The following is a 15,500-nucleotide window of genomic DNA, read 5'->3' as shown; positions in this document are numbered from 1 at the left end:
AGGCTAGGAGCCTGCACCACTTCCCCTGGAAGCCGGTTCCAGGCCCTAGCCGCCCTGACTGTGAAGTAGCGCCTCCTAATATCTAATCTAAACCTACCCTCGCACGAAGGATGCTCCATCCTGCTGGACGGCGCGTCCCCAGCTGCAGGACACGAACGTCCAGCTCGGCTCTCAAGGAAGGGCCGGGCTTCCCTCGCGGCAATCGGAGCCGCAGACAAGCCTTTCCCAAACACGACGAATGCCTGCGTACTTCTGCCCCATCCCATTCACAGCACAAAAGGGGCTGCCTTGAACTGGGACAGGGACAGCAGGCCCTGCTTAATAATTACTTTGCGCCTGGAAGAGTTACAGACCATTACACACAGAGCAGCCCCTCCTGGCATTTGGCCCGAGCCAGACTGGTTTCACCTGCAATAAGATTATTTTTAGCTGCGAGCTGGATTCAGCAAAGGGCAGCACTGTGCATTATCCAGGCTTTGCAGCGCAACCTGCTACCTCCGCTTCGGGTCCGCCTCCCCTGTCCGAGGATGCAGCAGGAAGGAGCTGGCCGTGGGAGCAGAACTGCTTAGCAGCGAGGGGTTGAAAAACTGAGTTATACTTAAATAGCTAAGTACCAGGTGCCTTAAAAATGCCCGACAGAGAGAGAAAGGCAAGACTTGATCCCTCAGCCTCAAAGGACCCAGGACGATGCAATGAGCCGCCGCTTGCTGCATGAAAGAAAAGGCCCATGTGGAAGTAGAAGAGGAGGGGTTAACCCCTGAGCAAAGGCAAACTTCGGGGCTCCACAATTAGCATCACAATCAGCAGCTCCACCGTTGCCCCATCCCTCCTTCCCACTGCCAGCACCCCCAAGGGATCTCGCCTGGCCCTTCACGCCTCTCCCACCTCTGGCCTGCCACCACCTCATGGCCTGTTGCTCTGATTGCCCCTTTGCTGCCTCTCCCTGGCATTTGGGGTGTGCGTTGTGCTCTTGCTAGCAAGGATCCTGCATGTTCAGGAAGCCCCCCTATCCACTTGCGCATCCATCCCAGAAGCCCGCGCCTCCAGCCTCACTGCCGAAAACAAGGCAAGCAGGGACTTAACAGGTCACATGCCTGCCCCACACCAGGGTGCTTGGCTTGAATAATACATCTGTCCTCTTGCTCGTCACACAGGCTGTGTATTTAAGGACTTTGAATAGAGTCCCCTCCTTTCCCCCTATATGTCTGACCCATGCCAGTTGCCCAGGGATGTGCAAGCTGTATAACACCGGGGTCTGTGCACACACAGTGCAAGAACCATGCTGTGTGCAGACACCTGAGCTAGCTCTGTGAACACTAATGCCTAGGCCAGCTGCACCACCCCACGCCCCAGCTCATTAGCTCTGACGCACACGTGCAAGAAGCCGAGGTGCAGATCTGCTGCTCCTGGCTGCGGAGCTCACTCGGGGATCTCTCCACAGGGTGCCGCCTTAAGCCATGTAGCCATCCCGTAGCTCTGACTTTTAATGAAGCCAACAGCTAAGCATGGTCTGAGCAAAGACCCCAGGACCTGGCTCTGGATCATATAATCATAGACAAGGAGGGTGGGAAGGGACCTCAGGGGGTCACACCTAGTCCAACCCCCTGCTTCAAGCAGGACCAGCCCCAACTACATCATCCCAGCCAGGGCTTTGTCTACTTGGGTCATAAACACCTCCAAGGATGGAGACGCCACCACCTCTCTGAGGATCCTGTTCCAGTGCTTCACCACCCTCCTACTGAGAAGGTTTTTCCTGTTATCCAACCTCAACTTCCCTTGCTGCAGCTGGAGCCCATTGCCCCTTGTCCTGTCATCTGCCCCACTGAGAACAGCCCAGCTCCATCCTCTTTGCAGCCCCCCGGCAGGGAGGTGAAGGCTGCTATTCAATCCCCCTTAGTCTTCTCTTCTGCAGGCTCAATCAGCCCATTTCCCTCAGCCTCCCCTCACCAGTCCTGTCCCCCAGCTCCACAACCATTTTCATTGCCCTCCACTGGACTCTCTCCAACTTGTCCACATCCTTTCTGTCGTGGGGGGCCCACAGGTGGACACAGGACTCCAGATGTGGCCTCCCCAGTGCTGAATAGAGGGGACAAATCACTGCCCTCCATCTGCCAGCACCGCTTCTGTCAATGCAGCCCAGGATGCCGGTCGCCTTCTTGGCAGCAAGGGCGCACTGCTGGCTCATATCCAGCTTATTGCCCACTGTCGCCTCCAGGTCCTTTTCTGCAGAGCTGCTGCCCAGCCCGTCACCCCAGCCTGCACCGGTGCAGGGGATTGCTCCATGCTAAATGGATGGCCAGAAAGGGATGCATGAAACCATGCATGGGTGCTGAGAGGCAGAAGAGCAGAGGCACTCTGACCCCAGGGCAGGCTGAAGGGAGTGCAAGTTTCCCACAGATTCAGCATTCACCCTGATGCAACAGCTGCCTGTGGTGACATAGAGACGTGACCCCCTTCAGTCCCCATCCAGCAGTCACTACCGGAGTCCACCCCAGTGCCACGCCTGGGGCCGGCGCGCATCAGATCTTCATTCACAAGCCCCGACAAGCAGCAGCATGAGCTATCCAGCCCCCGACACGCTCCAGAGGTGAACATCTGTGGCAGCTGCCGCCTCACGCCAGAAAGGACAAGGACCTGCTGCCAGAGGTGAATTAATCTGAGCTCAAGCATCTGGGGGGAGTCGTGCAAGCTGGGGCACAGGCTTCACTTCTCTCCCAAGTCCTTTTAGAGAAGGAAAGAGACCCAAAGAGCTGGGCAAGGCTCAGCTGGAGAAACACCATTGAGACATCACTGATTTACACCCAGAATCTCATCCCCTGTGTTTGTGGCTGAAAAAGCTATTTTATCAAAGAAAAAGCTGCTGGCAAAGGTCTCGTGGAGGGGCCGACTTGGCCATATTTAAGCAGGAGCTCTTCTACCAGCGGGGTGGAGGGTTGATCTACCATCACGTGCGAAGCAGCCGTGGTGGCTGGGACCAGGCGTCCACACCACTGGAGCTGCTGCGTAGCAATGGATTTAAAGCAGGTAGTCGCAAGATTTGCAGACCCCTGCGATGGCCCTGAGGTAGCTGGTCTGAGCTCTGTTGTAATGTCATTTCAGCCGTGGCTTATTGCCGAGAGAGCCAAGTCGGCCAGTGCATGCTGCGAAAGGCACGGGTTGAAGCTGCTATTGCAGATGTGGGTTAGGAGGAATTGGTTCATACCTAGCTTATTGTCCACTGTCACCCCAGGTCCTTTTCTCCACTTTCCATCAACGGGGACTACCCTCCTTGAGCTGCTCCATGCTTCCCAACATGCTTGGCAAAAAGTGCCAGTCTCGGGTTATTACTGAGCCCCTGCTATTTTACACGGAGAAGCGGAGAGCGCCAGGCAAATGAACCAACCTGATTACCAAGAGCTGAGCCGCCGTCACTGAAGATATCAAGGAAGCAGGAAAGAGAGAAGGAAACATTAGTGTTGTTTTAAACTGAAAGCCACCCACCCCGCCAGGGAGATGGCACGGGCAGGTTTCAAAGGGACTCCTGCAGAGCAATAGCACAGGAGATGAAAAGCCAAGAGGAAAGGGCCTCGACGCTGTTGATTTAACGACCGAGCCTTTCCAGAGCTGGCGACAGATTCAAGAGCCGCTATCAGTGTCCTCGCACGGGGGGGCAGGGGCATGCCTAAGCACTGAGCTCATCTGCAGGCGGGACTCACCAGAAGCACAAGGAAGTTCATTAGCCGATCGATGCTCGTCCGTTTAAATGTTGTTTTCCCACTGTTCTGCATTAACTTGGTGTCCGGCCCTGGAAAAGCAAACACAGCCGTGATTCACACCGGTCACGCTCAGCCCAGCTCAAGCTGCCTCCCTCCACGGCTCCCGGGCACTTTGCAAACCGCAGTGGACCCTCACAGCCCTGCGGGGAGGTGGGTATGTGCTGTTATCCCCATAATACAGATGGAGATGTAGAGGCATAGAGCAAGGAGGTCACTTCTAACCCAACCCCCTGCTCAAAGCAGGACGATGCATCATTTAGTACCGTTTCAGGCAGGTGAGGCACAAGGTGGCCCCGCAACCCTCCAAGTGCCCTGCCAAACCCTGCCCTCTCCCTGCTCTGCTTTCTGCTTCCGGTCTTGTGCTCTCTGCCCAATCTACTGCTCTGCTTCCTGCCCCCTGCCCCTTCCCCAGTCTGCTGCAGGGCGCACACAGCACGACCAGCCCCGACACGCGATTTTGTGCCCGGTGCAAACAGCTTTCCCAAAGGGGGCACGTCGGCTCTCCCCTCCCCCGGAGCTGCACTTCGCAGGGCACCGCTCTCCTCCCCGCTCCCACCTACCAGCAAAGATGACCAGCCCGAAGCACCACTCCGTGTTCCTGATGGTGCAGCCTCGCAGCAACATCTTCTCATTGTCGAGGGCGTATTTCTCGCCGTGGACTGTCAGAGTCCCCATGAACTTATCCAGTTTGTTGTTGGGCGCCTCGCATTTGACTTCGCCTGTGGGTAGAAGACAACGGGCGCGTTGCTTGGACTAGCAAGGCCTCGGCCCGAATGTGCGGCATCCCTCGCCGCACTCTGCGCGTGGGCCGTTTCAGCCTCGGCTCTCCTGGCCCCCATCGTTCATGCTGGAAGCGCTGCTTTTCCTGGGTACCGCAAGTTTGGATGATGGCTTTGTCTGGGCTGGTTTGCACAGAGCTGATCCTGCCTCAGGCAGGGCTTGGGCTAGAAGTGACCTTTGCAGGTCTCTTTCAGCCCCACTTCTCTATGATTTCTGTGACCTACCCTACCTTCACATGGAAACCCAAGGGTTCGGTTGGATCCCTTCGGCATTTGGATTTCTTTTGGCTATTGAATATGAGCAGAGCTCTGAGCTTAGGCTGCCCAGGTATCCCCGCACAACGCTGCCACGTGCAATGCAGGCACCCTCTCCATCTATTTAACTCATCAAGGAGAAGGTCGTGGGGCGACAACCGTCTGCACTGGGGAACCGAAACAGAAAGGAAGAGGGCTGTACCGTCCAGCAGAGACAAAGCCAAGCTGAGATCTGGGAGGTGAAGCCGGACTAATGTAGAGAGAAGTGCACCAATGTAACCCTGAGGGCAATTAACCACTGAGCAGTTTCATCATGAGAGGGCTCAACAAATCAAGACCAGATATTTTTATCCTGAAGTCGATGCTTCTGTTCAGGCATGGCTTATGCAGACTATTTAGGCTGCACCTGGTACCCAAGGATCATTGCTGGTCCCCAAGGATCCAGCAATTCCTGCCTTGAGCACAGTAACCCACGGGAACTTATTGGATCCCCAAATGAACCCATGTCACCCAAAAACTGCCAAAGACCGTGCCGCGCAGGCGCAGCTGGCGAGAGCTGACTGAGCCCGTCGTATCGCTTCCTCTCCCGTCTCCTGCTTCCTGATACCCAACAGCACAGGACAGCCATCGCGCTGCAAGCAGTTCTCTACGTGGACCAACACACACCAGGCTCCCCGTAAAGCATTTTGATCCACTGCCTTTATTAGCTACTCAGCCTTTTGCTCTCTTCCTGTCCTGGGAAGCCCTTCAGTTAAGAACTGCATAAATACTGGAGTACTTGCGCTGAGATTAGCTGGGGAAAAGTGAGGCTAGAGCTAATTCCAGGCACTCTTCCAAATATAAGTAAGGCTGGGAAACATTACAAGTATTTACAGCAAGGTTTTTCACAGAACGTTTTTCCTAGAGAAGTGACGCTGGAAGGGACCTCAAGGGATCATCTAGTCCGACCAGAGATCCTGCAACTGTGGGTGCACTAGCAGCACGCTCTACCCGTCTGAACTAAACAGCCTTTTAAAATGAAATAAATTGGAGAAGAGCTTGGACTCCAATGGAGGTCCCTTCCAGCCCTACTTCTCTCCCATCTGCACCTCTGCAGAGGATGTTGAGCAACAGGCTGAGTCAAATGATCCTGGTGCAGAAATGTCATTTCGTCAAGCGGCCTCGACAGAGTTCAAGTTCAGCATGGCGGCTCGGCTAGACCCCAGGGTCACTTCCGCGAAGCGACGGTCAAGACTGACCACCATGGGTTCAGCGCAGAGGGTGGATACTGCTGCCACAGCCGCCCGTTGTCTCTGGTTTTCAGAGATTTTAATGCGGGGATGTGGAGAGGACGGAGCTGCCGTGCAACTGCAACGCAGCGTGAGAAGGTGGTTGTGCAAGACCCCAGAGCTGGGCGGTACAGCCAGAGATGACCCCGGCATCTCTCAGCCCAACTCCACAGGACTTCTCAAATCAGCAGGAGCATTCGTTTTTCTCACAAACACTCATTTCCTTTTTTCCCTCCTTATCTCCAGATACTTCCTGAGAACCCAGTGCTCACGGAAAGTCCCTACAGGGGCCTGCCCGCACCGCCCCGGCCCTCTCCATATGCACACCCACTGTGGTGCTTTGCCCCTCCCAGAGAGGTGGTAGTGACACAGCTCACACCCGTGCCGGTTGCATTTGCACCAACATGGGAGTGAAGGATGCAGCCTCTGCATCAGAGCTTCCCAGACCTTAAATGCCGGAGAGGGGAACAGGGGAAAACCCTGGTCAGACCCAGGTCACTCTCCCTGCCAGCCTCCGCTCTGCCGCCGCGCGGCTGGGCAAGACGGACCGGGGGTCCGACCCAGGGAATGGCAGTTCTTCCGTTTGCTGTGATCCAAAGCCCAACACAGCCCAGATCTCGTGATCCAGGAGGGGAAGTGAGTTTAACATCCCCCCCCAAAAACCCAGCGCGTCCTGCCTCTGCAGGGAGGGCTTGTACGAGCACCTGAGCCCTGAGGACTGGGTGGAAGGGGAACCGTGCATGCACTGGCCTCTTTCTTTTGCTAGGGCACAGATGTTTTATAAGCCCTGATGCTACACATTTAAGTCGGAGAAAGCAAAGCCAAGGAAGCGTGCCGCGCGTGTTGACCATTGCTTCCATAGTCTTCTGGGCCTGGAGGAGGTGGTGCTAACCGTGGCCACTGGGATGCAAATGCCTGTTCAGTAGGATCAAGCCTCTTATTTGCCTCACATGAAGGACCAGGGGATGTGCAACGTGGCAGGGACATGTTTTGTGGCTCGCTGGGCTTCCACTGCATTATTGCCGCAGGGCAGCCGGGGGCAAAACGGCTTTGTTGTGCTTTGTTTTGGGGGTTTTTTTGGTTGATACAACCCAGCATCCCAAGTTGTATGAACAGGATTGTCACTTGTAAGTCAAGGGAAGGGATTCTTCTGCTCCGTTCAGGCCGCACCTGCAGCGTCGCATCCAGTTTTGGGCCCTGCGTTTCCAGAGGGGACGTGGACAGATTGGAGATTGTCTGACTACAAAAAGGAGTAGGGGCCTGGGAGGTAGCTTATGAGGAAAGGCTGAATTATTATCCAGGGTTATTTAATGATCCAGGGTTATTTAACCTGGAGAAGAGAAGACTGAGGTGGGGATTTGATCACAAATCCCTGAAGGGGGATGACAGAGAGGATGGAGATGGGCTTTTCTCTGTAACCGCAGGGGACCCGACGAGGAGCAACATCCTCAAGCTGCAGCAGGGGAAGCTGAGGATGGAGATGAAGAGGATCATTTCGACTCCGAGGAGGGTTGAGCACTGGAGCAGGCTGTCTAGAGACACTGCAATATCCATCCCTGGGAGTTTTCAAGGTGGATACTCGGCTAGGATGGTTTAGTTGGGGCGGCTCCCTGGTGCAGACCAAGAGGTTTGCTTTCCTCTGTAGCAGGAGCACAGCCTTTGCCTGGGGTCTCTGGAGCTATTAACAACCTTTGCAGCAGCAGGACATTGGCAGCCACGGCCCCCTACTTTCTCTGGAGCAGCGCCGGGTGTCATGCCTGGGGCTGTGTCGGGGCAACTGTGTCGTATTGCTTAGGGGCTGGGTTGCACAAGGCAGGGGCTGGGCTAGATGCGACTTTTGCAGCTCCCTTCCAGCCCCACCGCTCTAGGCCACTGTGATTTTTAGTTTGGGATTCAGCATCCTAGGCAAGATGCGGAGGTTTCCACGGCCATGGGCACTCACCATTGAAATCAGTCAGCTTCTGAAGGTCCTCTCCCATCTCCGCAGTGACCGTCAGCGCCTGCTTCACCTTGAGGTTGGTTTCACTGTAAATCACAGGAGACAAAAGCACCAGTCAGATGCTTGCACAACCAGGGGTTTCCCTGATCCTCCAGTGGGTTGGGGCCAGCACAGAGCCTGGCAGCTCTCTGACTACAGCGCAAACCACCGGCTGTTTTGCCCGGCCATAAGAGGTGCAAGACCAGCCTTTGCTGCTGCCTCAAGTGGCTCCAGAGGCCTCAGGAGCTCATGGCCAGAAGATCATGGTCAGAGGATCCCAGTTCCCACCCCAGCACCACAAAGCAGCGGTCTGGCCCCATGCACCAGCTCCCGGGAGAGCCCCAGACTAGTCAGGTGCGCAGCCCTGTGACATCCGGGCACCTCTGTAAGGCCTGGCTGCTCCGGGCTTGCAGAAGATGCTGCAGCCCTGGGGCTGCCAGCCAGGGAGGTGATGGAGCTGGGCCCTGGACCCCACCATATGTGCTCTCAATCGCCCTCTAACCCCAGCACTTATGTGGGATAGTCACAGATTCGGGCACTGCTAGGGGGAGGGTCTCAGCAGCCTCCAGGGCCAGGGGTGGGATTCACCCTGGTCTTGCCACAGCCTCTGGGCAGATGGGGCAGGGCCAGCCTCCACGGCTGGGGCTTGCTCTCTGTGGCCAAGTCCAGAGAGGGCAGCTTTGGGCCCAAAAGAAGAGGGTGATTTTAACTGCTGCCCCCAGACTCCTGGCAGGCCTTTGGGAAGGGAAGCATCGAAACAAGCCCCCCCACTGCAGAAAGGATGTGGACACATTGGAGAGAGTCCAGTGGACGGCAATGGAAATGGTTGTGGGGCTGGAGGACAGGACTGGTGAGGAGAGGCTGAGGGAACTGGGCTGATTGAGTCTGCAGAAGAGACGAGGGAGGGGGATTGAAGAGCAGCCTTCACCTCCCTGCCGGGGGGCTGCAAAGAGGAGGGAGCTGGGCTGGTCTCAGTGGGGGCAGATGGCAGGACAAGGAGCAATGGGCTCAAGCTGCAGCAAGGGAAGTTGAGGTTGGATATTGGGAAAAAACTCTCTCACTGTGAAGCACTGGACCAGGCTCCCCAGAGAGGTGGGGGACTCTCCATCCTTGGAGGTGTCTAAGATCCGGATAGACAAAGCCGTGGCTGGGAGGATGTAGTTGGGGCCGGTCCTGCTTGGAGCAGGGGTTGGACTAGATGCAACCTCCTGAGCTCCCTTCCACCCTCAGTATCTGTGATCCTATGAAATGTCCCTCGTGGCACATGGGCGCTTGCATCTTATACACACAGCCCCATACCGTGGGCACATGGGTAACACCGGCAGCTCCTGACCTCAATGCTGACAGTGGCGGGGGTGCACAGAAGAACCACAAATTTTAAAGCTAACACTGAGGGTCATTAGAGTAATTCAGTTTCCTGCCACTGGTGAAAAGCAGGCGCAGGCACCAGGTAGTGTGAGAGGGTCACTCCTCGTGGGAAAGCTGTTGCCATGAGGGCTATTGGCACAGCGAGAGACGCCTCTTGCTCCGAGGCCATTCCCTCCAACATCCACTGCAACCTTTGGAGCTAAACCGCCGCGCCTCCCTCGAGCACTCAGAACGCACTTGGTGGGAAAGCCAAGATGAGACGCGACGCTTGGGAGGACGACGAGATGCGTGCATGCTCTGGGGACCACACCAGCAGCAAAGATTACGCTGCACATACCATGTCCTCTAGCTGGAAAACAGAGCGTGCTTGCAACAGAGGCAGGGTGCAAAGGGCATTGCAGCTAGCAAACACGACCATGATACACTGGCTTGTGCAGCCAGGGTCACCCTGCCCTGCTGATAAAAACAAATTGGAGCAGGGAGTTAGCAGCTGGGGATCGGACGTAGCAGGATCTGGGCCTTGAGGCTTTCTACGCAAGCCCTAGCCTTGCCCATCCCCTTCTGCCGGGGCCGGGAGCACTTACCCATCCAGCTCGGCCGTCTCGATGTACGTCAGGCTGTGCGGCTCGCTGCTCGACAGCAACAGCAGGTCAGCCTGGACACAGACAAAGCAGGGGGGTGAGCTCCTGGGGCTTTAGGGTGTAAACTCAAGGTAGAGGACCCCGGCGCATCAGTCTCTGAACCTATTAGTCCTGTCCCCCCACCCGGGCTTACTTGCATCGGCGGTCACGGCACAGGGCTGCACTCACCGTCACAAAGTTGTTGTTCTCTAGCTTGATGATGTCCCCAACTTGGACGTTCATCCATTTATCCTCCTTCAACCTGCAAGAAAGTCCCCATCAGGTGTCACGCACAGCCCGGATCACCCAGCAGCCGGGCGATCTCCAAGCCCATGGGCACACAGTGGGACCAGTGCTTGAGAGCAGCCTGCAGAGACGCCCAGCTGCCTGTTGGCGCCTGCAGGGCTCGTGCCCCAACTGGCATGTGTACCTCGTGACAGGACTGAGCAGGTACAAAAGAGCAAATGCAATTTGGCCAGGTGAGCCCACAGTCCTGCACCGCTGCTCTTGGTCTCCTTCACACTGGAAAAACTCCACCGCAGACCTGAGCCGACAGACTTAGACCAGGCATGGCAAACAGACAGCCTGGGACGTTGTTCAGTCGGGCCTACCAGCAGTCCAGTGGGCGCCTGGAAGTTGGGCAATGAGGCCTGCTGCAGGCTTTGGGGGTCCTGGACCGTGATGGACATAGCCATCATGGCAACCCAAACACAGTTTTGTGCCTCCAGCTGCAAGCAAGAGGACACCAAACACTGCTCCACATTGCCACGCAGCCCTGGACCTGCTGCACCCACAGCTGCGAAGGATCCCCTGCAGCCCAGGTCCAGTCTGGGGTGAGTGAGACCAGACTGTTTTAGGTCACTGGATATTAGTTCTTCCAAATGTCCAACCTTAACTTCCCTTGCTGCAGCCTGAGCCCATTGCTCCTTGTCCTGTCACCTGCCGCCACTGAGACCAGCCCAGCTCCGTCCTCTTTGCAGCCCCCCTGCAGGGAGGTGGAGGCTGCTATCAAATCCCCCTCAGTCTTCTCTTCTGCAGACTCAATCAGCCCATTTCCCTCAGCCTCTCCTCACCAGTCACTATCACTCCTTCCATCCATCCACAGTCTCTGTCAGTTTAACACCAAACTCTTTGCTCGCTGACCACGTCTTGTTCTGAACGCTCAGGTATTAATCCAACAGAGGCACATGGGACACGGCAAGGAGTCATCGGTGTCTCCGAGACGTACTGTAAATGGAGTAACGGCCTCAAGTTGCAGCCAGGGAGGTGGTTTCTAACCAGCCAAGCAGGGAGGCCAGGAACAGCCCCCTGCCAGGACAGAACTTCCCGAGTCTTCGGCTGGGGCTTGGTCAGACCCCGTAAGGGCCGATGCGATGGGGGATTTGCAAGAGTAGGAGACTTCCCTCGGTGCCCCAACAACAGCATCAGCTGCCAGCCTCACCTGCCATTGATCAGCACCTGCACCGGGCGGTTGTTGACGTGATTGTCGCTTCTGTGCCGATTCTGAAAAGGCAAAAGTCAAATCAGGGAGGGGGAGAGACGCTTCTTGGCCCCTGAATGCACGTGCATGGGGGTAAAGCAGCCCCGTTTCGGGGTTCCCAGAGGAACACACCACGCTTGCGCGGTGCTTTTCCTCCCGCCGAATCCTCGGTACGCTTTGACCCCTGCCGTAGCTCCCTGCACTTGAAGACAGCCAGCGCCTTTGGGCCCGTGAATCAGGGACCCCACGCCCCCCCCCGGGGCACCTCCAACTGGGCGAGCACGGATGCACGCACCACACTAAGATCCCCAATTCAGCAAGTCCCATAAAGGTTGGGGGGAGCTTCTGGGCACGCGGCACTTGTGAAAACCCAGGGATTTACTAGAGGCTCGGCCTCCACCCCCCCACACCCCACCAGCTGCATGGGGAGGCAGCGATCCCCCCCCCATCGTCTTACGAAGTCATCGATGGCATCCTTGACGCCAGACACGGCCAGCACCAGGATGAGGGGCACCACAGTCGTAAACCAGGCCAGGGAGGAGATCTCAGGGATGAGCTGCGGGAAGAGACGGGCAGAGTTAAGATGGGCCAAGCGGAGAACAGACCGGCTGGGAAAGCATCACCCCCTCCCCGCCGTCACCTGCGTGGTAGGTGAAGATGGAGACCCTCTGGACCTGGGAGAAGCAAAGGGAAAACCTGCCTGTCCTGTGCTCCTTCGGGACATAAAACAGGGGCCTCCAGAGGGAGTTTTTCTTCACTTTGTTTTTTGCATTACAGCTACCTCATGTCTCTTCGCACTGTGCTGAAGACGACCGGTGTTGGCAGGAGTTGGCTTTCCCTGAGCCAGGGTAACTTTTTTGGCTGGACAAAGGCCTGAGGAGAGCTCAAGAAATGCCGAGAGAAGGAGAATGGGAGCAAACACCTGAGAAGGGATGTGGGATAGGGGCTGACAGACAGAAGGGTGAAGAAGAGTCAATGGCAAACTTCTAAAGTTTAAAACCAACCAAAGGAAGTTTGGTTTTTTCCGCCCCGCAGCACGTCATTAAAGCGTGGTGCTCACAGCCACCGGATGTGGTGGGAGCTGGGCGCGCAACCGGATTCACGAAGGACTCGGACACGTCCTTGAAGCAAGCGGCATCGGGAGCTATCGAGCAGGGAGCGAGGGGCACGGCCTCCGCCCCCCGCATCAGATCTTGGTCTTCAGTGCTGGAGGCTGCAAGCGGAGGGGAACGGGGGGAAACCCTGCTCAGACCCAAATCGCCCTCCCTTCAGCCTCCGCTCTCCGACGTCGTGACATGGAGATGGGGCAAGACGGACCTGTGCTCCAACCTGGGAAATGGCAGCTCTTACACTCTCGTGACCTTATGACAAATCACACAATCAATCGTGCCCGAGTGTGCAGGATGCTCGGGCACTTACAGAAACACAGGTCACCTGCTCTTCTGTGGTGCCCCATGAAGTGGGCAAAGCCTGCGTCAGTGGAGGGAGCTCGTTTTGATCCCAGGCCTCTGGTTTTTGGTGCATACTCACGATGCATTTTAAGAGCAAGCCAGGATGATAGCAAAGCTGCTGGTGCAAGGGGGACACACTCGGGGGACCTAAGGACAAGCCTCCTGGAGCAGACTACGGTCTGGGGTGCACAGCTCTCCAAGAAGCACGGGGGGTGGGAGAGCTGGGGCCAGGGCTGCGAACGGAGAGGGAAATGCAGGAGGGGGGTGTTGTTCTTGGGTCATCACATCAGTACAGGTTGATGCATCTGCTGACTTGAGGGCAGCCCAGGGCAGTGCCAACCAGAGGCAAGCTCCATAGACCATGTGGGTTGAGGCACTGATCTCTCTCCAAGCAACTTTTTGGGCCCTGGCTACTTAATTTTGTCATTTTTCTATGTATAGGGGTAGCGGGAGTATAGCGGCAGTGCTAGCAAAGGGAGCCTTGTGTGCGAGTGTGTAAAACGCATGTCAGAAAAAGGAAATGGGAGGCACGAGCCCATCCATAGCACAGTAGAGCAGTTAAGAAGAATAAGGGCTATTGGTCTAAACACGGCAATAAATGACAGCCTTAAAGAGCCAGCTACTGCCTCTCGGGGCGGGGAGCTGGCGATGGTCCTTTGGTTCCCAGCGGCTGCTTTTTATGAGACTTTGCTGTATGTGAGCAAATTTCAAGATCAAGAGGCTCAAGAGGCCAGGCCCGAGGAGTTGGAAAAGAGACGCTTGCAGGAGGGTCACGAGAAGGGCTTACAATATACTACACGGCAAAGACAAAGTCACTGGGGTTTATGACGGTCCATCTCTCGCTAGACAAGAATGGGGGGTCGCCATAGGGCCCGGGTAGGCAGTAGGTTTAAAATGAACCAGAGATCGTTCTCTTCCACCCAGCGTGGCGCTGAGGGGTGGGACTCGTGGCCTCCAGACGCGGGGGAGCTGAGAGCGTAGCCCGACCCACCAAGGGATGGGACGCGTGCTTGAAAGCAAGGGGCATCGGTCACTATTGGGCAAGGCGTGAGGGGCACGGCGTCTGCATCGGACCCGAAATGCTGGAGGCTGCAAGGGAGAGGGGAGCAGGGGAAAACCCTGCTCAGACCCAGTCGCTCCCCGTCCAGCCTCTGCTCTCTGCCCCTATAAGACACGGGATTTTGGGCAAGACAGACCCACAATCCGACCCAGTAAATCACAAGTCTTATGTTTTTATATGCTCTTATGAGTCTTGCTCACGTTCATCTAATTATCGCAGGTAGATCATCAGACAACATTGCCTGACTATCATCTACATTTACCCGACCCTGGTGGGACCAGCAGCTGATGGGAAGAAGTGGGGGTGGGATTTTTCTTCCTTACCAAAACAGTTTCATCAGAAGAAAGCAAGGGTGCAGTGATCCTAGTGCAAAGGAGACCTATCCTGATATTGCTATTTCTTTTCCTACCTGGAAATAACCCTAATGGTGCTAAGCACCTTTACAGGAGTATGGTCGTGTCTACACTAAGGGACCTGCACAGCGTTAGGCATCCCGACTGAGCTAAAACATGCACACGTCCAGCAAAGACGAGCTCGTAGCGGGGGGGACTGCAGCTTGGGAGCCAGCTTTCCAACCGCTCGTCATATTCCAGATCCTGTGAATATTGCCAAGGTCCTTGGAGCGAGGGGAGAGTGCCTGCACAACCCGATTGCTTTCGTGGAGGGAGGGCAAAATGACACATAAAAAAAACAGCTGCTTTTATGAGTCCATCTTGGTATCAAGGCGGCAGAGCAGCACGCACTTCTTTTATAACAGCTCTCTCCTAAATTGGTCAGCCAAAGACATTGCTAAGGCACGGACCCCATAAACACCATAAATCCAGTCCACAGAAAGACCCTGCCATGGTGTAACATAGCAGCAATGCCACACTTATGACTGAAGAAGGATTTTCACTCTAATTTCAGGCTCTTATAACTTCCTGGAAAAGGCTTTGTTAGCCCAAATCTCTTATCTTTGCCCCTGGAAAAAGGGGAGGTTTTTTAAAAAAAAAAATGTAGTGTCATTTTTGAGCTGTCAAGTTATAGAAAGCAATGGTTTATTGGCGATATCTTTTATGGAGGACCAACTGCATAGAGAGGCAGCTATTCAGTCAGTCTGGGGAAGTTTTGCACCAAAAACCCCCTTGCCTGCCTCATGTTTCCTGGACCACCGTGGCTTCACCACGGCTCCAGCCCTACGACATCTGGAAAAGGGCAACGCATCAGGAGGGTTTTCCAGGCATGTTTGCACTTGGATGACTAATGAAGCTTAAACTTAAATCATGCACCTGGCCACATAATCAGTCCCTTGAGGGTATGAGGATCTTTGATAGCAACAAAGTTCATGGCACTTATCACTGTTTTAGCACCGTGCCAAAGGGCAGAGGGCCTGATAAGGGCTTGCAAGATAAGCTCAGCCTTCAGGAAGAGGCACATTATCATCAGATAGGGGCAAAAGGCAGCCCAGGGCCAACGTGGGCCATGGATTTCTACAAAGGGACCTCCT

At 55.6% G+C, this 15,500-nt stretch overlaps 1 protein-coding gene across 4 annotated transcripts in view; it reads right to left on the bottom strand.

Annotated features, from left to right (window-relative positions):
- The window catches only part of LOC109307802 (phospholipid-transporting ATPase ID-like), a 72,329-nt gene that overhangs the window by 26,566 nt on the left and 30,263 nt on the right, over positions 1–15,500 (bottom strand). For all 4 annotated transcript variants that reach the window (XM_019531905.1, XM_019531902.1, XM_019531903.1 and 1 more), the window contains exons 5-11: positions 11,961–12,059; positions 11,465–11,526; positions 10,213–10,285; positions 9,988–10,058; positions 8,000–8,082; positions 4,316–4,474; positions 3,696–3,784 (exon numbers count right to left, since the gene is read on the bottom strand). In XM_019531905.1, coding sequence (XP_019387450.1) covers positions 3,696–3,784; positions 4,316–4,474; positions 8,000–8,082; positions 9,988–10,058; positions 10,213–10,285; positions 11,465–11,526; positions 11,961–12,059 — 636 coding nt within the window. The remainder of the gene's footprint in view (positions 1–3,695; positions 3,785–4,315; positions 4,475–7,999; positions 8,083–9,987; positions 10,059–10,212; positions 10,286–11,464; positions 11,527–11,960; positions 12,060–15,500) is intronic.

The sequence above is a fragment of the Crocodylus porosus genome, unplaced genomic scaffold (genome assembly GCF_001723895.1).
Source record: "Crocodylus porosus isolate Cpor-Errol unplaced genomic scaffold, CroPor_comp1, whole genome shotgun sequence".
Taxonomy (NCBI): domain Eukaryota; kingdom Metazoa; phylum Chordata; order Crocodylia; family Crocodylidae; genus Crocodylus; species Crocodylus porosus.
Note: the sequence above shows the minus strand (reverse complement) of the source record. Positions and strands in the feature narration are given on the sequence as shown.